General features: G+C 39.1%; 1 protein-coding gene across 1 annotated transcript; it reads left to right on the top strand.

Annotated features, from left to right (window-relative positions):
• Positions 1 to 994: 994 nt before the first annotated feature.
• Positions 995 to 20,017, top strand: LOC121978374. Its single transcript, XM_042530728.1, has 5 exons — positions 995 to 1,137; positions 18,947 to 19,155; positions 19,293 to 19,345; positions 19,457 to 19,494; positions 19,624 to 20,017. Exons 1-5 carry the CDS (start codon positions 995 to 997, stop codon positions 20,015 to 20,017), a joined length of 837 nt encoding a protein of 278 aa, XP_042386662.1.
• Positions 20,018 to 21,622: the final 1,605 nt, after the last annotated feature.

The raw sequence follows: 21,622 nt of genomic DNA, 5'->3' as shown, positions 1-21,622 counted from the left end.
GCCTTCCTTGACCTCAGATTTTTTTCCCTAGCTGGTAAGCTCCTTGTGCCAATCATGGTATCAAATCCTGAATGTGTAGTTAATCTGTTGCCTTCCCTCTTTGATCTATTACTGGTTGTGCAATCATTCCAGTCTTGTTTGTACTTTCCTGCTTCCTCTCCTTATACATCTTCTGAATCTAAACCTGAGGCTGAGTCTGTTTCTAAAAATGATTCTGCTGTGAGTTGGTCAAACCCTGATTCAGTGAATTGATCATAGTCTGCCTCTGATTGTATTCCTAATTCTGTGACTGTTGGAGAGAATTCAGAAACTGCTCCTGCTAATACTGAATATGCAAGTTCTGGTTGTGCAGGTTTTGCTTGCACCGATGTTGGATGTGTGGGTTCTAAATTTGTGATGCAGGGTGATCTGCATATTTTAATTATTATTTTTGATAATTTTATAATTTTTAGATTGGATGAAAGTAAATTTTTGTGGAGTATTTCTTCAAATATAAGTAAATTCTAGATTGGATGAAAATAAAGTTGATTATCATCGGACTCAAGGGTAATGCATTGGCGTGGTGAGAGGACTTGCGATGCTGACAAGACTGATAAAGTAAAATCAAGGTCAAAGATTAGAGAAGATGAAAAGTTAATTCTTTCTTTTTGGTTATACTCAAACATTGTTCGGAGATTATTCTATTGGTGAGGACGTCGATCATGGATTTGATAGTGAAAAGAAGATAGATGGTCGACCTCCTAAATACGAAAACAAACATATATTTCCTAATTTTTCTGATAAAAATAAATTATCAAAATCAACAAAAAGTAAGATATCAATGGGAGCACTTTCCAATTACCTAGAAAAGGAAAATACTCCAACAAATAATTTTGACAAGTCAAAACAGAATGATAAAGCTTTTTCTCCAAAAAGCGAGATGGATTCCAAGGAGGTCGGCGGCCAGACGCTGTAGAACGCCGCCAAGATTGATGTAGAGACCAAGGCATACTCGATGCAAAATGAGGGGGAGGGCAGCAAGGTGGAGGTTGCGGCTGCCAATGCGCAACTTGATGTGAAGAAGGCAGAGTGGTTCTGCCAGGCTAAGGTGGTCGACGTCGAGGCCACCATGGGCGATGCAATCAGGGACTCCGAGCTGTAGCTCGAGGTGGAGAAGAAGGACGCTTCCCTTCAGACGGAGAAACTCAAGGTTGAGCTCCTTAGCAAAGCCACCGTTGACTTTGAATTTATGGTTCAAGAAGCGAACTGGAAACTGTATAGGAAGAAAAAGCCGGCGGAGGCGATTTTGTACGAGCAAGAGAAATGAAATGATCCCCTGCCACCATCACTGCCATTGCCAATGCCTCCGATAGTGCAGCAGGAGCCGGTGGTAGAGACTTCAGAGAAGGTCCAAATCCCAGGTATCGCAGGGGAGGCAAAGATCCCAGGTTTCACGGGAGGCAATGAGTCGATGGTTGCTGCACGACTAGCAGCGACCCTCCTCCACAACCACCTATTCTGATTTGTAGGCCTGATATCTACTTACCTTCGGGTGGATTTCAACAAATCCAGAGAATTGTGTTGGGATATGTCCGATCGGTATATACTAAAAAAAATTTTTTAAATAAACACAGCGGAAGATTTAATGATAAATAAATTAATTTATTATATTACACACACTACACGCATACAAAAGATAATCACGTAAATAAGATCATAAAATAAAACGAAATCGAATAATAATTACTTTGGGTATATCTTACGGATGACCTGTAACGAGAAGGGCATCAACTTTTGCGATGCTATCGAACCTCACCTCTATTCATATTCACGTACAGCTCTTCAAGACAGCTCCAAAAGAACAAGCTTCGCCTACAGAAGGTATTAACCACGAGTGAAGGAGAAGGATCAAGAAGAGGAATTGAAGAAGCAAAACAAAGATCTTCTTCCTTTAGATGACCCATGGCAATAAAAAGAGACCCTCTTATTGTGGTCAGTGGCAAGGAGAGGGAGAGGGAGGGAGAGGTATTTGTTGGTGTTGGGAGCACCTGACAATCAAATCTTTATTTTGATAATGATACAGGAGTTCAAAGTTAAGTTTAACTTATGATCTAACAAGTATAACTAAGTGTGCAGGAAAGTCCTAAGTAATGTTAGGCAAGAAAGTCCTAGTTGACGCTAGGCAGGTGGAAAGTCATAGCTACAGTTAGGCAATGAAATCCTGGTCTGAGGGACTGGCAAAGTCTTGACGGTTTGAGTACATTGGGAAAAATCCTAGAGTCGAGGATGCTAGGTGAAAATCTTGGGGGTAGCGGACACCAGGTTGAAGATTAGACAGGTCGAAGATCGAACGTCCAACATAATTAAAGTCCTGATGTTTCAGACGCTAAGTAGAAGTTCAGACGATCTGGAGGACCGGTCTAGCAAAAGGTAATTTCTCCTAAGATAAGTAGGTGAGGACTCGTTCCCTAAAGAGGGAATAGTAGGTGTCGTTTCGGCCTAGAGTTTCAGCAAAACTCAAAGTCAGGACCGGACAGTTTGAAAGCTGTCAAAATTATTCTTTATATATTGTTTACCTTTTATTCTAAAGAGGACTAAGGTGACGTTTAGTTCTTTCCTAGGAATTGAAATGATAATAGAAATCATAGTATTGTGGAATGGGAATGGGTATGAGCATGAGTATCACTCTTAAAAATAATATTTAGTTAGTTGAATATTTTCTATCGGAATGAACCTAAATCTTCTTTTTTACCCTTAGAGAAAAATAAGAAAAAAAATTAGATGTGAGAGAAAGTTGAATGTGAGAGAAAAATATGATGAGGGAGAATGATGAAAGAAAAAGTGTGATTAGAGAGACAGAATGTGATAGGAAAGAATGAAGAAAGAGAAAATAAGAAAAGAGAATGTGATGGGAGAGAGCATGATGAGAGAGGATGAGGAGAGAACATGTGATGAGAGAGAAAGTATTATGATGGGAGAGAATGAAGAGATAGAAAGTGTGATGAGCGAAAATGAGGACAAATAATGTGTGATGGGAGAAATTAAGGAGAGAGAAAGTATTATGAGAGAGAAAGTATGATGATAAAAAAAAATGAGAGAGTGTGTGATGAGAGAGAAAGTATGATGAGAGAGGATGAGGAAAGAGAAAGTATGATGATGAGAGGATGAAGAGAGAGAATATGATGAGAGAATATAATGAGAGAAAATGAGGAGAGGGAGTGGTGGGAGAGATTGAGGAGAGAGAACGCATGATGAGAGAGCAACTATAATAAGAAAAAAATGATAAAAGAGAGTGTGATGGGAGAGAGAGAGACCATGATAAGAGAGAATGAGGAGATCAGAGAAAGTATAATGAGAAAAAAGTATGATGGGAGAGAAATTAAAGAGAGAGAAAGTGTGATGAGAGGAAATGAGGAGTGAGAGTGTATGATGGGAGAAATTGAGGAGAGAGAAAGTATGATGAAAGAGAATAAAGAGAGAAAAAGTAATATGAAAGAAAAATTGAACAAATATATTAATGGCATTTTCGTCCAAAACTTAATTCTCATTCTCATTCTCATTCTCATTCTCATTCCCATCAAACCCCAAGGAAGGAGGTTGGTTTCATCAAAACCCAAGTTTTTGGGTTTCATTCCAAAATTTTAATTCTATTCCCATCAACTAAACACAAGGTTTGGGAATGAATACATTCCCTCATTCCCAAACCCCTAAACCAAATGTCACCTAACATTTTGCAGGTTAGGATTTTGCTTTGTTCGATCGATCGAACGTCCGGATCAGTCGCCCGAACCCCTAAGCAAAAAGATCAAATTTTAGCTCGCAATGAGCTTTTGACTGAGGGATCGGTTGACCTAACAGGGAGGTTCAGTCGACTAAATGATGGATAAACAAAGAGTTGATCAAACTAGATAAACCAGCGAGGATAGCGGAATCAGTTAATCGAACGACAGGATAGGTCAACCGAATAAAGATATAATCTAAAGCGACAGCATCTGGATAGAAAGTTCGACTGATACAGAAGGATCAGTCGACCAATCGGGGTGGATTAGTCAACCGATAAAAGTTAAGTCATGAATAGTGATCTTGAGATCAATGGATTGGATTAGGTTCAACTTGACTATAAAAGGAGGTCTCGACCAGTACTTCAGAACAATGAATTCTCACGATCTATCTATTGTGTACTGGTCAAAAGATAAGTTAACAAAGCCGTAACGCTACTCCGATGACCTAAACTTGAAACTCTAACTCTCTAAGTCATCGGTATAACTTTTATTGATAGCATTTAATCTCTAATTCAATTGTACTTATACTTGTTTCTGTAATTCAACGGATTGATAATGAATTGCCCAAAGTAAACACTCAATGAGTGTGGGCCTTAGAGTATGAGTTATCAAAGGCTCCGAACCAAATAAAACTAAAAGTGTCAGCATTGCTTTTATTTTCTTTATTTGTTCTACTACGTTTTACTCCGAATGTTTTTCAAAATCATGAAAAAAGCCACGAGCGTTATTCACCCCCCTTCGAGCACTTTCGATCCTACAATTAGTATCAGAGCAAGGCCACTTCGAATCGGTGAAACCATCATTCAAGCAATTTTTTTATGGTATTATTTTTAAATTTTTTGGAGTCTATCGGAATCATTGATCCTGTCTAAAGGTTATGAGATGGCACGTTGGCTCTGATGGGTGGTTAATCAAAGAATAATGGACTACTCAAGATCTGAAGGAACTCCTCAACAATTCTACGCACAATCAAATGAGCTAATAAAGCGTTAGTGACCTAATACCGAGGTGGGAATCCTTGGCTAGGCCCTCCGACAGTCAAGTCAGTCTCCTCTCTTCAAAGTAGAAGAAGAACAGTAATGGAAGTGCAAGAAAGTAGGGCTTCATATGTGAATGTTTGCGTACCTTACCAGCGGAGAGGATTCCCATTTTGATACCACCTCACATAACCTCCACAATCGTGAGGTGGTCCCCGATTTGTTAGAGTTTGTTAGGTGATGGAAGAAAGTACAACCTAAGTGTTTCATGATAGTTTCGATAAATCTTTTTTCTACCCACAGATATACCTCGTTTGTCATTTATGCTTCGCACCGTTACTAAAGTTGTTGAAGGAGAACGCTATTGTAACTGACTCACTAATGGAAAATCAATTAGTTCATAGGAAATTTCAAGGGAATATTCCTCAATAATTATGACAGACTGTCAAAATTTTGTCTGCTATTTGTCTGCTGAATGCATCTCAGCCTCTCCACCAAGTTGGCCACACTACTTATTATTGTATTAATCTGCTCAACCAAACATTAAATACTACAAGAACTTGTTCAAAAACTAATATAATGCCCTTATTATGTCATAAGTTCACTTGAGGAGTCATATAATAAAGCATGTATGTTGGAACTATATTTTAGAGGTACTATACCTTAAGGTAATTTAAACTCGTTCGACCTTTAATAGGCCAGGCCTATACAGAGAGTCATACAAAGGACATTGCGGGCCTTTAATATACTATTGTCTGACCTTCAGATGAGGACCTTTACTAGGACATATAATATTTTGTCTGACCTTTAATATTTCCTCATCTGAACAATAGTATATGTATAAATATTTTTATGAGATGAAATATTATTAAGTCCACCCGGGCTTTGCCCGGCCGGGTGTTTACAGAAAATTTTATATTCGTTCAGCCTTTACTCGTCCGGACATTGCCCGACCAAGTGTTCACAAAGAACCTTATATTCATTTAGCCTTTACCTGGCCGAACTTGTATTGAGAACTCTATAGAAGGTGAAGTATCCCTGGGTCCATCCGGACATTGCCTTGTCGGGTGTTCACAAGGAACCTTATGTTCGTTCAGTCTTTATCCAACCAAACGCATATTGAGAACTCTATTAAGGTTAAGTATCTCTGGGTCTGTCCGATCTTTTCCCGACCGGATGTTCATAGACAACCTTATATTCATTCAGCCTTTACCCGGTTGAACATATATCGAGAGCTATATATATATAAGGTTAAGTATCTTTGGGTTCGCCCGACCTTGCCCGGCTGGGTGTCCACAGAGAACCTTCTGTTTGCTCAGCTTTTACCCGACCGAAAGCATATCGAGAGCTATATATAGTTAAGTATCTCTGGGTCCACCCGGGTCTTTCCCGGCCGGGTGTTCACAGAGAACCTTATGTTCGTTCAACCTTTACCCAGCCAAACGCATATTGAGAGCTATATATATAAGCTTAAGTATCTCTGGGTCTATTCAGATTTTGCCCGACCTGGTGTTCACAAATAACCTTGTATCCATTCAGCCTTTATCCGAATGAACGTGTATCGAAATCTCTATATATAAGGTTAAGTATCTTTGAGTCCATCGAGGCTTTGCCCGGCCGGGTGTTCACGGAGAATCTTATATCCGTTCAGCCTTTATCCGACCGTACGCGTATCTAGATCTTTATATATAATGTTAAGTAGCTCTGGGTCCATTCGGGATTTGCCCGGCCAAGTGTTCATAGAGAACCTTATATCCGCTCAGCTTTTATTCGACCGAACGTGTATCGAGATCTCTATATATAAGGTTAAGTATCTCTGGGTTCGTTCAGACTTTGTCAGGCCGGGTGTTCACAGAGAACATTATATCTGTTCAGCTTTTATCCGATCGAACGTATGTTAAGAGTTTTAGAAGGTTAATTACCTTTAGGCCCGCTCAGGCTTTTGCTCGGTTGAGCACCCAAAGAAAGTCTTACATTCGGTCGAGCTTCACCCGACCGAATTCTTCTAAGTCTGTCCGACCATTAACTGACCAAGCGCCTTATTTCTCTTTTTCCTCATAAAACCTTAGAATTCTTATATTTTACCAAGCTTACAATGGGTCGGCCCTATACAAGTGTTCTACTTCGGAGCTACACGGACGAGATTTAGGGACTCCGAGGCCAAGCAATCAACAAAACCAAATAACGAATATCACTCTTTCTCCACATTGACCACCACCTCATCTTGAATTGCCCTCCACATCATCTCCTGAACCCACTAACCATAACTCATATTACTAGCCTCCCCTTCAAGTCTAGTCAAAGGAGATGTAAGTGACTGACTAGACCTAAGTCTTATCTTCTTTTGCTCACCTTATTACTAAGGTTATTCCACCATTCGTGCTTAGACTCGTATTTATACACTTAGTGACTTTTCCAAAGACCATTTATTGATAACTGACTATTTTATAAGGAAGAAGTATTAAGGACGTCACGTTTCTGATAAATACCCATTTATGGGTAAACGCCATGTGGCATCGCCACTCATTTTCTGCAATCTTTTCTGAGTTTCTTCACTTCATGAACTGCGATGGCATGCTCTACCTCATGAATCAACAACACCTTCTTCCATGTACATCAACGCTCCTCCTCCTTCTTGCCATTTTAATCGAACGGTTGTCGTTGAATTGTACCAGATAAAAACCCTAAACAACCATCATTCTTAACACTTTGCCCTTTATGTTCCTCAATCTCCTTCTCCTACGATTTCTTTTCTTTGCAACCCTTTGCATTTCCTTGCTTCTTCACACTTCTTTTTACTACTTCTTTCCAGGATTCCAGTAAGTAACCCATCCTATCCTTATTCTTGTGTTTTCTCATGGAAGAAGAATCATTTTCCCCCTAGTACACTCATACTTGCTCGGATTTTGATAACTCTGATAGAGCCGCCCTCCGCCTTCGGTACGAAATCCCTAAAGATTATTGTATTATCATTCCTGAGCCCAACGCTGTTGGAACGAGACGCGCTAGAGGGGGGGTTGAATAGTGCTCGCGGCTTTCACTCGGTTCGTTTCTCGGAATCGTAAAATCGTACAAGTAAAGCGGCAGAAAAGAAAAGTAACAAACATGTAGAATGAACACAAGGATTTACTTCGTTCGGAGTCTATCTCGACTCCTACTCGAAGGCCCGCGGTCGTTGACCGCTTTCGGTGGGCGACAACTATAAGATCGAAAATATTACAAGCTTAATACAATTTAGTGCAATAAGAAAAATATACCGAACGACAGAATCTAAAGAAATGGCGCTCTGGGTCGTCAGGATCTTGAAACAGCACGTTGAGGTTGTCACGTAAGCAGCGCACAGGAGAAAGAGCTCTCGAAGATTGATATTTTGAAGAGTTGCTCGTGACCTTCTTTTATAGCATGCTCAAGGCGCCTTAAAGCCCATCCAGGGCGCCTTGAGTGAGCCGAATCAGCCGCGGAGATAAGAGCTGAACTTGTCGAACCTTATCACTTGAAGGCGCCTTCACTGATCTCCAAGGCGCCTTCAGCCTCCAATCCAAGGTGCCTTGAGCTTCCTTCAAGGTGCCTCCAACCCTTCTGGACAGCTGGCTTCGGCTTGCACCCGAGGCGCCTCCAAGCTCCATGGAAGTGCCTCGGACACTATTCATCCGAGGTTAACTTGTGCTCCTTTTGTCCTACAAAAGTGTTAGTCCCAAACACTTACCCTGCAAAACAAAGTTAGCACAAAACAACAGTAAATATGATAACAGAATATAATGACAGTCTCCAGACTATCCGGGTCTGACTTCGGATTTCCAACCGGAAACCCTAGGTCGACCCGACGCCTACTGTTCCCTCCACGGAGAACGCGTCCTCACCTACTCCACTCAGGAGATTTACTTGATGCCAGTGCGATCCTTCAGATCGACTGGACTTTTGCTCGGTGCTCGATGCTTCCGGACTTTCTGCTGGACTTTCGCTTCCCGGCTGGTCCAGTCTTTCACCTGGTTCGCGACACCAAGACTTTCCACCTAGGGTTACCCCCCCCCCCCTTAGGACTTTTGCTTGAAGCACTCGACCCACCAAGACTTTTCGCATAGGGTTACCACCCCCTATGACCCAGGGTTACCACCCCCTAGGGTTTTCACCTGCCTAACCACAGTTAGGACTTTCCTGAAACACTTAGTCAAGCACATTAGATCACAACACACCTTAACTTTGAATCCTTTGCCATTATCAAAACTCAGGTTCGATCGTCGGATGCTTCCCGCACCAACTATCTCCCCCTTTTTTATTATGGCAACCCGAATTCAAAGTTAAGTTAAAACAAATGCATAAATATTAAAAGGTTTTAAGTGAGCAAGCTTAAGTATATAGATTCAAATAAAAGCATAACTTAAGATAACACTTAAACTTTGTGAAGCTCCCCTTTAATACAGAGCTTCCTTTTACTTTTGAATTAGATAGATTTTGATTTTTACTTTGAATTTCCTACTCTCCCCCTTTGTCATTTATCAAAAAATAAGTCAATTTTCAATTTTTCTCTTTGACCTAAACTTTTGAAATCAATGAGTTAAAATTTCGCAAAACTATAAATTTTAATACTTTTGGCGAAGTAAAGAATGAATCTGAAGGGTAACTTAGGAAAAATATCTTTAGCAAGAATTTTATAAAGTTACTTAGCTAAGCCTTTTGCAACTATTGAATTTTGAAAATATAGCTTAAGTTAAAAAGAGACTTAGCTTAATTTGAATAAAACAATACTTATATTTGAAGAATTTGTTAATTTTTGGGCGAAGAGGGACTAGCTAAAAATTTAATTTAGGTTTATTTATTCAATTGGTCCTTAAGTCCAAGCATGGGTCAAGTTAAATAGCAATCAAATTAATTTGTTTTGATCAGGTATCAGAGCCCTAAAGTACAAGCATGCTTAAGATTAATATTTCTATTTCCTTCACCAACTGTCTAACCTTTAGCTACTTGCTGATTGCTTAGAGGGCAGCAGCTTTCACCTGGTTAGTCAAATTAAGTCATTTAGTCCAGTTAGATTTGACTAAGGCTGGAAGACTTGACTTGATTACTGTTAATAAAGTATTTAATGTCCAGACTCATATTGATGCACAGAAATAAGCATTCTTGAGTCCAGGCTGTACCCTATGCATCTCACACCATTCTATGTTTTTCAAACACGAGCAAGGTATACCTAGGTGTTTGTGAGATGCTCTGGCTTAAATCTAGGGGAACGGGATTTCTAGGGTAGAGCCTAAACTAAGTCCACTTTTTGAAAATTCTAAGAAAATGGGATTTTAAAACCATAATTTTTCCTAGATTTTGAAAAGAATAAGAGAATGAGTTTTGAAGTAAGACAATAAATTTTGAAAATTAATATCTATTCTACCCAACACATCCCTATTTGTCTTCTAAGTGCACTGAACTCAAGTTCAGGTAAGGATTTTGTGAAAATGTCAGCTAGGTTTGATTTGGACTCAACATAGTTGAGTGCAAGTTCACCTTTAGCTACATGATCCCTTACAAAGTGGTATTTTACCTCTATGTGTTTAGTCCTAAAGTTGTGAATTGGATTTTTAGTTAGATTAACTGAGCTTATATTCTCAATTAAGATTTTTATATTTTTGTATTCTAATTGATAGTCTTTTAAGGTATGCATCATCCATAAAAGTTGAGAGGCACACTCTCCTAGGGCTATGTATTCAGCTTCAGTGGTTGACAGAGCAACACAATGTTACTTTCTGCTTGACCAACTTACTAGGCACTGACCTAGGATTTGGCAACTACCACTTGTACTTTTTCTGTCTAATTTGCACCCGGCATAGTCTGAGTCAGAATAGCCAAACAGGTCAAAGGTGCTAGTTATAGGGTATCAAAGTCCTATATTGAGGGTGTCTTTTATATATCTAAGTATTCTTTTAACATATGTTAAATGTGATTCTTTTGCACAAGATTGGTATCTTGTGCACATACCAACTGCAAATATTATATCTGGTCGACTTGCAGTTAGGTAGAGTAGGCTTCCTATTATACTTCTATAGTACTTTGGGTCTACTGATTTTCCTTCTGGGTCCGAGTCAATGTTGATGTTAGTGGCCATTGGGGTATTTATGATTTTTGAGTTTTCCATGCCAAATTTTTTAATTAGTTCTTTAGCATATTTAGTTTGGTAAATGTAGATTCCATCTTTTGTTTGTTTAATTTGTAGACCTAAGAAGAAATTTAGTTCTCCAACCATACTCATTTCAAACTCATTTTCCATTACTTTAACGAATTCTTTTAGAAATTTAGAGTTGGTTGAGCCGAAAATTATATCATCAACATAGATTTGGGCTATAAAGATGTCTTTTTCTATAGTTTTTACAAATAGAGTTGGATCTATGTGACCTTGGTTAAAGCCTTTGGATGTTAAGTAATTAGATAGTCATTCATACCATGCTCTAGGAGCTTGTTTAAGTCCATATAAGACCTTTTTCAATTTAAATACATGATTAGGGTAGTCTAAGTCCTCGAATCTTGGAGGTTGGTTTACATAGACCTCTTCTTTAATGAACCCATTTAGGAATGTAGATTTTATATCCATTTGGTACAATTTAAACCCTTTATGTGTTGCATAAGCTAGCAGCATCCTAATGGATTTGAGTCTAGCTACTGGTGCATAGGTTTCGTCATAATCTAAACCTTCAACCTGACTAAAACCTTTGGCTACTAGTCTGGCCTTGTTTCTAACTATTTCACCCTGATCATCCAATTTGTTCCTAAATACCCATTTGGTGTCAATTATGGACTTATCTATGGGTTTAGGTACAAGTTCCCAGACTTGGTTTCTTTCGAATTGTGCTAGCTCTTCCTGCATAGCAATGATCCAGTCTGGGTCGGGTAGGGCCTCTTCTATAGTCTTAGGCTCAATCTTTGAAATAAGCGCAATCTAACTTAGGTTCCTATATGAGGATCTGGTTCTGACTCCTAGGTTTGGATCACCCAAAATTTGGTCAGATGGGTGAGAGGTACTTGCTCTTGTTGGTCTTATATTTGGGTCAGAAATCGGTTTCTCTGGTTTATTAGTGTTGGGATGAATTTCATCATCTTCATCAGTTTTTGGATTAATGTCAATACTTTCATCCATATTTGGTAGATTATTTTCTTCATCAAATATTACATTAGTTGTTTCTTCAACTTTTAGGGTATTTTGATTATAGACTCTATATGCCCTACTTGTTGTAGAGTACCCTAATAAGATTCCTTGGTTTGATTTAGGTGTAAATTTTCCTAAGTAATCTTTAGTGTTTAAAATGTGAACTTTACACCCGAAAACTTTTAAATAGTTTAAGTTAGGAATTTTATTATAATATATTTTATAAGAGGTTTTATTGTGAAATTTGTTAATTAGAATTCGGTTTTGGATATAGTTTGCAGTATTTACTGCTTCAACCCAAAATTGATGATTTAAATTATATTCATTTAACATAGTCCTAGCGGCTTCTTGTAGGGTTCGGTTTTTACGTTCTACTAGGCCGTTTTGTTGGGGGGTCCTAGGGCAAGAATATTCATGTTTATACCCATTGATTCTACAGAATTGGGTAAACCTATGATTTTCAAATTCCCCCCCCCCTCCCGTGATCACTTCTTATTCTTTTAATTTTAGTATTTTTTTCATTTTCTATTAAATTGCAAAAATTACTAAATACTTCAAAGGTTTCATCTTTCATTTTTAGAAATTTTACCCAAGTGAACCTAGAATAGTCATCAATTATAACTAAGCAATACTGGTTCTTGCTTAGTGACTTGAGTTGGTTCTATCTAGATTAGTTGATTTGTGGGTTGACTTGGTTTATTTTCCTTGTTGACAAGCATTACAGATTGAGTTTTCAATAAATTTTAGTTTGGGTAAACCTCTAACTAGACCATTTTGACTCATTTTTGAAATGAGTCTAATGTGAGTGTGGCACAATCTTCTGTGCCATAGATCAATTTCCTCTTGTTGTGTTAGAAAACACTTTGTAGAGGATGTGGATAGGTCAATTGTGTAGATGTTATTTTTCCTAAGCCCCTTAAGAGTGATTTCAGGGTTTTCAATATTTTTAACTACACACCTAGATTTGTCAAAGGTAGCTAAGTATCCACTATCACACAATTGACTTATACTTAGAAGATTAAAATTGAAATTTTCAACTAGTAGAACTTTTCGAATAATAAAATCGGAACTAAGTTCAATATTACCTTTTCCGATTACCTTAAGTTTACCGTTGTTGCCGAATGCAACTGATCCTAGGTTCTTTAGTTTGAGTTTAGTAAACTTCAATCTATCTACAGTCATATGTCTGGAGCATCCACTATCCAACATCCAATGATCCAATTCCTACACATAAAGTAGTTGAATTGGTTTCTTTTTAATGGATTGATAGATAGCTCAATTGAAGAAGGCTGCCTAGTTTTCCACCTCACCCAATCTAAGTTGACAATCAGTTAATCCTATGAGTGATTGTGAGATGGTTGAATAAAAGTTCTTTATGTTAATTCATCGTGAAAATAATTTTAAGTTAATTAAGTTTAAAAGAAAATAATTTAATTTTGAAAGTAATTTTAATTTAATTAATTTTGAAAAGAATTTTAAGTCGATTTTGAAACACAATTTTAAGTTAAATTTGAAAAATAACTTTTAAGTAATTTTGAAATTGTTTTTTAAAAGATTTTAAAAGATTTTGAAATTAATTTTAAAGGAGTTTTCAAATTAAGTTTTAAAATATTTTTAAAATAATTTTAAAATATTTTGAAAAGATTTTGAAAAGATTTTTAAAATAATTTTGAAATATTTTTAAAGGAGTTTTGAAATTAGGTTTTAAAAGATTTTTAAAATAATTTTAAAATAATTTTAAAATAATTTTAAAATATTTTGAAAAGATTTTAAAAATAATTTTGAAATATTTTTAAAGGAGTTTTGAACTTTAGTTTTAAAATAATTTTAAAATAATTTGAAAAGATTTTTAAAATAATTTTGAAATATTTTTAAAGGAGTTTTGAAATTAGGTTTTAAAAGATTTTTAAAATGATTTTTAAAATATTTTTCAAATAATTTTGAAATTCAATTTTTAAAAGAAAAATAATTTTTAAAAGATTTTTCAAATAATTTTGAAATTAAGTTTTTAAAAGATTTTTTAAAATGATTTTGAAATTGATTAATTGATTATAGAATTTGAATTAATTATAGTTATGAGTTTAATTTTGAATTTGAATTTTAAATTCCTTAGTCATCTCACCCGATCTAAATTTTCAATCAGGGAATCTTATAATTTTTGTGAGATGAATTGAGGTTCAATTTTAGGATTATGTTTAACTTTGTGTTAGATTCAGATTTAGCTTTGGGTTCAACAAATAAGCATTCTTTGAATAAACTTCTGGGCTATGGTGAGTCACAAGGAACTCATTAAAGTAACCATGCCTTCGAGGTTTTTCAAATAGTCCTACCCATTGAACTTAATACTAAACCTTGGTCTAACTGGTTAGGATCCATTTAAGGGTAGCATCGGTCAGTTCCACTTGGCCAAATGCACCAGGTCGAAGTCATATCTTCCTAGACATGCGATGCCCAAGGTTCCCTAACGTACTATCATCCAAAAACTTCACCAGTACCGTGGGTCAAGTTAAACCTAGCTCATTTATCTAACTTTAATTACCCTGCCAGGTAGTCTACTCTTGTTTACCCATTTCGGGTAGATTAAATTTGGTTACCCAGTCAAGTAGTTTAGTTGTGGGTGCCAACTATTCTGAATCCTCCTTCTATTTTTTATTTGACTGAAATTGAAATTTTGAATTAATTTTGAATTTTGAGTTTAATTTAATTCCGAATCTTTAATTGAATTTTGAATTTTGAATTTAATTTCGAATTTTATTTATTTTCAAATTTTATTTATTTTTGAATTTTAAGTTGAATTTTGAATTTTGAATTTAATTTCGAATTTTATTTATTTTCAAATTTTAAATTGAATTTTGAATGTAATTTCAAATTTTATTTATTTTCGAATTTTAAATTGAATTTTGAATTTAATTTCGAATTTTATTTATTTTCAAATTTTTAATTGAATTTTGAATTTTAAATTTTGAAATTATGTTCATTTTATTACTATTGTTTTTCTTTTTGCTCCCCCTGGATCATAGCCTCGATATAGTCTATCGAGGTAGTGTATTTGATCCTTCGGGATCCAATATTGACCAAGTCCAACTTGATTAATCAATTTGGACTTGGGGACCCATGCTTGGACTGTTTTTCTATTTGATTTTTGTACAAGAGATAAATAAGATTTATATTTTCTTTTTAGTTTAAATCCTAGACCAATTCTATTATAAACGGCTCTTTGTGTCCCAAGAATTAGGTCAAGATTCTTGGAACCTAAGGAAAACCGTTCTAGTGTTTTCTCCAGATCCTTGACTTGAGTTTTCAGACTGGAGTTCTCTTCTTCAAGTTTTTGAACTTGAATTGAGTTTCCAGTCTGAACTGGTTCAGTCAAAGATTTGGAGTCAGTCACTTCTTTAAGGACAGTTACTTCCTTTAGAAGTGACTAAACTCTAAGGTTTGACTTAGTTAATTTTCGCAATAAGTAATTAACTAGATTATTAAGGCGAGGGATACTTACAGAGGGATTAGGCCCTTCGGAAACGGATACGGATCCATGGCTTCACTCGGACTCGGCCTCCAACTCGGTCTCGCTCTCGGATTCGTCGATCTGGTCCCGGGCCATCAGTGCGAGTAAACTCGTCTGATCGAGTTCATCGTCGGTATCTTCTTCTAACTCTGGTTCAGTTCTTTGTCGTGATCTCGGTTCGCGTGTTCGATTGGTACCTGCAACCAAAGCAACCCCCTTCTCGGTTGGTTGTGCATTAGTCTGCTCATGTAATTCAAACTCATAGAATAATTCATCTAATTTTATTGAAGATAAATCTTTGGAGACTTTGTAGGCATCTACCATTGATGCCCACAATGTGCTCCTTGGAAACGAATTTAGTGCGTACCTTATGACATCCCGATTCTCTACCTTTTGCCCTATTTCGTGGAGAGAGTTGAGGATGTCTTGAATTTTTACGTGTAGAGAACTTGCCGTCTCACCTTCCTGCATTTTCAGATTATATAGTTTATTAAGTAAAATATCTCTTTTACTTACCTTGGTGTCGGAGGTGCCCTCGTGGAGTTCTATCAGTTTCTCCCACAGCTCCTTTGCGGTTGAAAATGGACCGACTCTGTTGAGCTCCTCCTTGGTAGGACCATACTGGAGGGTGCAGGTAGCTTTGGCGTCGGCTTCCACCTTCTTGATTAGAGATGGCTCCCAGTTCTCGCAGGGTGTAGGCTTGCCGTCTTTATCCGTTGGAAAATCCAAACCAGTCTTGATTATCATCCGGGTTTCGAATTGGATTTTCAGGTAGGTTTCCATTTGTCCCTTCCAGTACCCGAAATCTTCTCCGGAGAAGAGGGGGGGACGAACGGTGCTGAAACTCTCTTGTTGGGCCATTGAGAGAATATGCAAAAGAAATAAAAAATATGTCCCAAGACTAAGTCTTGGATTAGTAGTGCGGGAGTAAGGAATTGAAAAAGAACTAACTCGAGTGGTGTTGCACCAACCTCGAGTGAGATCGATACGAACGAAAAAAAACTGGAATATAGTAATAATACTAATTTCAGTTGACTCCGAAAAATTTAAAACACCGCGAAAAAATTGCGTGATTGGTGGTTACATCAAATCAACGCGATCACGCTCTGATACCAATTGTTGGATCGAGACACGCTAGAGGGGGGGTGAATAGTGCTCGCGGCTTTCACTCGGTTCGTTTCTCAGAATCGTAAAATCGTATGAGTAAAGCAGCGGAAAAGAAAAGTAACAAACACGCAGAATGAACACGAGGATTTACTTCGTTCGGAGTCTATCTCGACTCCTACTCGAAGGCCCGCGGTCGTTGACCGCTTTCGGTGGGCAACAACTATAAGATCGAAAATATTACAAGCTTAATACAATTTAGTGCAATAAGAAAAATATACCAAACGACAGAATCTAAAGAAATGGTGCTCTGGGTCGTCGGGATCTTGAAACAGCACGTTGAGGTTGTCACGTAAGTAGCGCACAGGAGAAAAAGCTCTCGAAGATTGATATTTTGAAGAGCTGCTGGTGACCTTCTTTTATAGCATGCTCAAGGCGCCTTAAAGCCCATCCAGGGCGCCTTGAGTGAGCCGAATCAGCCGCGGAGATAAGAGCTGAACTTGTCGAACCTTATCACTTGAAGGCGCCTTCACTGATCTCCAAGGCGCCTTCAGCCTCCAGTCCAAGGCGCCTTAAGCTTCCTTCAAGGCGCCTCCAACCCTTCTGGATAGCTGGCTTCGGCTTGCACCCGAGGTGCCTCCAAGCTCCATGGAGGCGCCTCGGACACTGTTCATCCGAGGTTAACTTGTGCTCCTTTGGTCCTGCAAAAGTGTTAGTGTCAAACACTTACCCTGTAAAACAAAGTTAGCACAAAACAACAGTAAATATGATAACAGACTATAATGACAGTCTCCGGACTGTCCGGGTCTGACTTCGGATTTCCAACCGGAAACCCTAGGTCGACCCGACGCCTACTGTTCCCTCCACGGAGAACGCGTCCTCACCTACTCCACTCAGGAGATTTACCTGATGCCAGTGCGATCCTCCAGATCGACTGGACTTTTGCTCGATGCTCGATGCTTTCGGACTTTCTGCTGGACTTCCGCTTCCCGGCTGGTCCAGTCTTTCACCTGGTTCGTGACACCAGGACTTTCCACCTAGGGTTACCCCCCTCCCCTAGGACTTTTGCCTGAAGCACTCGACCCACCAAGACTTTCCGCATAGGGTTACCACCCCCTATGACTTAGGGTTTTCACCTGCCTAACCACAGTTAGGACTTTCCTGAAACACTTAGTCAAGCACATTAGATCACAACACACCTTAACTTTGAATCCTTTGTCATTATCAAAACTCAGGTTCGATCGTCGGATGCTTCCAGCACCAACAAACGCTTATCCTCATTGCCCTCCTCCTAATCACGTTACCTTTTTTAAGGACCAACTAATGGTTGGTCTTCATTTTCCTATTCCCTCCTTGATGTCGGAGGTGAGTCAATACTTCGACATTCCCCTACAACAGTTTCCCCCTAATGCTTTTCGTTATATGTGCGAGCTATACATGTTGTTTCATCTTTTTGACATTTGCATTACCCTCATCAATCTTTTTCTATTTGCTTTTCCTAAGAAATCGGAATCCGGGGTGTTTCTTTTTCAATCTCGTTCAAAGATGGTCTTCTTTGAAGAAATGTCTTCTTCCAATAAAGGTTGGAAGTCTCACTTTTCTTCATGAGACTGCCCGAGCCTGCCCCTTGGTCTACCAAATGGCAATCCCTTTTTTCCCCTCTTCCTGATCTGAACATGCTCAAACATGATCCTACTTCTCTTACTTATTCCAATAAATTGGTCGATCATCACTTTTTCATTCACAAATGGTTGCATGAAGATCTCCTACATTTGTTTCACTTAAGCCTCATTCAAAAGAGCCTGTCTAGTTCCTTAAGTAAGTTATAACTCATTATCCATTATCTTATAACTAAATAAAATATTTTTTATTTTATACAGTGGATGTTATTTTTGAGGCCTTAGTTGACAAGGCAATTATTCTAGAGGACGAAGAATTTCTTACTAAAGAGCAAAAACTTTAAGTCGAGTAGGGCATGCCACAAAGTGTTCTGGCAAAGCTTTTGGCAATCAGACAGCCCCTTCTAGTGCAACAACTACTTCTGGAGAACCACCATCTAATTTACCTCCCTTACCCGAGACTATTCCCTTGGAAGAGGAGGTAACTACTAAGAAGAAATTGAAAAGGCAAAAACTTACCTTGACCCCTTCTTCCCAGAGGAAAACACCTTCCACACAAGAAGATCCTGCCCAAGGGGGCATGGGAGGGCAATCTCCTGAACCAACATTCTCTGCCCTTTATCCGACCCTTTCCACTCCGTAATCTACTCAAATTCAGGAAACTACTTCTGTACCAGGCGACGCCTCTGACCCCAACTTTCTTATGTCTTTCCAGGGAGAATGTCCATTATCTACACATGACTCACCCTTCTATATTTTTTCCTTACCCTCTGTTCAAGCTTCTTTATCTTCAACCTCCACTCCTAGTACTCTCCCTATATTATTAGGAGATTAGTTAATGAATGATTGGGAAGAGGCAAGAAAATAAGTGAGCATTGTGAAGACAAGAAACCCGCCAGCCTTGGATTTCAGACTTCTGTATCCAGTGTGAAGTATGAGAAAGGTTCCACTAATTGTGAAAGTGCTCAAGGTGTCTCCCATAAAGAAATCCAGAGAAGACTGAAGATTGGCGCAGCAAACAGAGGCAGGATACCTTGGAACAAAGGAAAGAAACACAGTGAAGGTGACATTTACTTTTTAGTTTCTCCCTAGTATCTTTGTTATAATGATGGCGTACTGCCATATATCCATTTTTACCCATCCATTGTGATCCGAATTTGACCTTGCTGATACTAACATTATATGTTGTGTGGATTGTAGAGACTCGTGAATGCATTAAGAAAAAAACATTGGAGGCCTTAAGCAACCCCAAGGTGATGGCATGTAAAACAATCTCGTGCATTCTAAGTAAATAATATTATGTTTGTTGGTTGGTGATGCTCAATACTCGCTTAAAGTTTAATAATTTGTTTGTGTGGCTTCAGGTCCGGAAGAAGATGTCTCAATTCCATCATAGGCACAGGTAATTTGTTTCAGTTTGCAAAAGTCATTGTGTTAAATCTTACTCCAACCTATGATTCATATAAGATTGCTGTGAATAGATATCTCAATGGCACTTTCATCTTCATGAATATTAATTACTTTTGTGTAGTGACCAGAGCAAATCTAGGATTAGTTCTTCCCTAAAAAAGATATGGGAAGAGCGTCGAAAAATTAAACGACTACAAGCCCAATGCTACACATTGTGGGCAAGAACTATTGCTGAAGCAGCAAAAATAGGAACTGATGACCAAGAGGAATTAGAATGGGATGACTTTGAGAAAATGAAAGCAGATTTCATGACCCAACAAGTAAAACTCAAAGAAGAGAAAGAAAGGACAAAAGTACGTGTGAAGCTAAGAGCTGAAATGGTTGCGAGGGAGAGGGCTGAAAAAATTGCAAAGCTCGCTGAACAAAGGAAACTACGGAAACAAATGATGGAAGATAAACAGGTGGAGTCATTTTCAAGAAAGAAATCTGACAGAGAAAAGAAGACTAGGGTTTAACATCGTCGTTCAATGGACGGTGAAGACTATGGTTTAACGTCGCCGCTCGACGATCGGTGAAAACTAGAGTTTAATGTCGCCGCTCGACAATTGAAATGTGTAGACAGGGGTTCATAGTCTCCGCTCGACTTTTAACTTGGCCGATCAGCTCAAGGGTCTGGAAAACTTGTGTTTTTATTCATGTTTATCCTACATTCAGAAGGCACACAAACGCTTATACTGATACGTCAGATACACTCACGCACCTCTCACCCGACCCTATAGGGTTGGAGATGGTTCACGCTCCACGGCCACTCGAGCTGTCTTCCATCTTCGTCCTCTAGTTAGTAGGCTCCCGAGCGGAGCTTCTTCACAACCTTGTAAGGTCCCGCCCATGGTGCCTCGAGCTTGGTGACGTCGTCAACCGACTTTATTCTCCTCCATAATAGGTCACCGACTTGGAAGAATCTCGGGATCACCCTTCCATTGTAGTTCTGCTTCATCCGCTGTCGATACGCCATCAATCAAATGGTAGGCTTATCCCACGCCTCGTCCACCAAATCGAGCTCCATGAGTCTCTGCTCGGTGCTCCCGTCGTCGTAGAGTTGTACCCGGTCAGATTCTACTCCGACCTCCACGAGGACCACCGCTTCACCTCTATACACAAGATGAAATGGTGTTACATTGACCGCCTCCTTTGGAGTCGTGCGGAGGGTCCACAGAACACTGGGGAGCTCATCAACCCAGCTACCTCCTGCGTGATCGAGACAAGCTCGTAAGCCTCTAAGGATCTCCCGGTTGATAACTTTCGCCTAGCCGTTGCTTTGGGGGTAAGCCATAAAGGTGAAGGCTTGCTGGATGTTGTGACTTTCGCACCACACCTTGAGCCTCCGACCATCGGATTGCCTCCCATTGTCCGAGACGAGCCGGCGGGGGATGCCGAACCGACATAGGATGTTTTGCCAAATGAATTTGATGACCATCTGTTCAGTTATTTTAGCTAACGGCTCGGGCTCCACCCACTTTGAGAAGTAATCCACCGCGATGAGCAGGAATCTTTGCTGAGCGGTCGCCATGGGGAATGGCCCCACGATATATATCCCCTACTGGTCGAACAGGCAAGATACCGTGGATGCCTTCATCTCCTCTTTGGAGAGTGGGCCAAAAATATCCGGCCAGGAGGATCTTTTGAGCCAACGAATGGCCGCTCGGATGACCTCCACAGGAGCCTTGATGCACTTCCTGAAGGATGTATTCCACGTCCTCTGGTCCCACGCACTTGAGCAGGGGCCTGGAGAAGGCTCTCTTATACAGCTAATCCCCGACCTAAGTGAACCGTCCGACCCTCTTTTTCAATAAGTGGGCTTCTTCCCGATCGGCAGACGTGACACCCGATTGGAGAAACTCTATCAGTGTCGTCCTCCAATCACTCGGGAAGGTTATCCCTTCCATCCGATCAATATATGCCACTAGTGAGACCTGCTCGATCGGCTAGCTTATCATGATCGAGGATAATGAATTAGCTAATTTAGTCAGTTCATCTGCTACTTGATTATCTGATCGGGAGATCTTCTGTATAATAACTTCTTGAAAATTTTCTTTCAGCTTCTCGAAGGCCTCTGCATA

Source organism: Zingiber officinale, chromosome 4B (assembly GCF_018446385.1).
Source record: "Zingiber officinale cultivar Zhangliang chromosome 4B, Zo_v1.1, whole genome shotgun sequence".
Taxonomy (NCBI): domain Eukaryota; kingdom Viridiplantae; phylum Streptophyta; class Magnoliopsida; order Zingiberales; family Zingiberaceae; genus Zingiber; species Zingiber officinale.
The sequence above is the reverse complement of the archived record's forward strand: the minus strand, read 5'-3'. Positions and strand labels throughout refer to the sequence as shown.

Bases quoted from the DNA above. Each gene is read 5' to 3' on its own strand.
- LOC121978374 (XM_042530728.1), top strand. From the start codon at position 995: ATGCAAAATGAGGGGGAGGGCAGCAAGGTGGAGGTTGCGGCTGCCAAT. The intron at 1,138-18,946 runs GTAGCTCGAGGT...ATGATTGGGAAG, and splicing joins GCAATCAGGGACTCCGAGCT to AGGCAAGAAAATAAGTGAGC. The intron at 19,156-19,292 runs GTGACATTTACT...TGTGGATTGTAG, and splicing joins AGGAAAGAAACACAGTGAAG to AGACTCGTGAATGCATTAAG.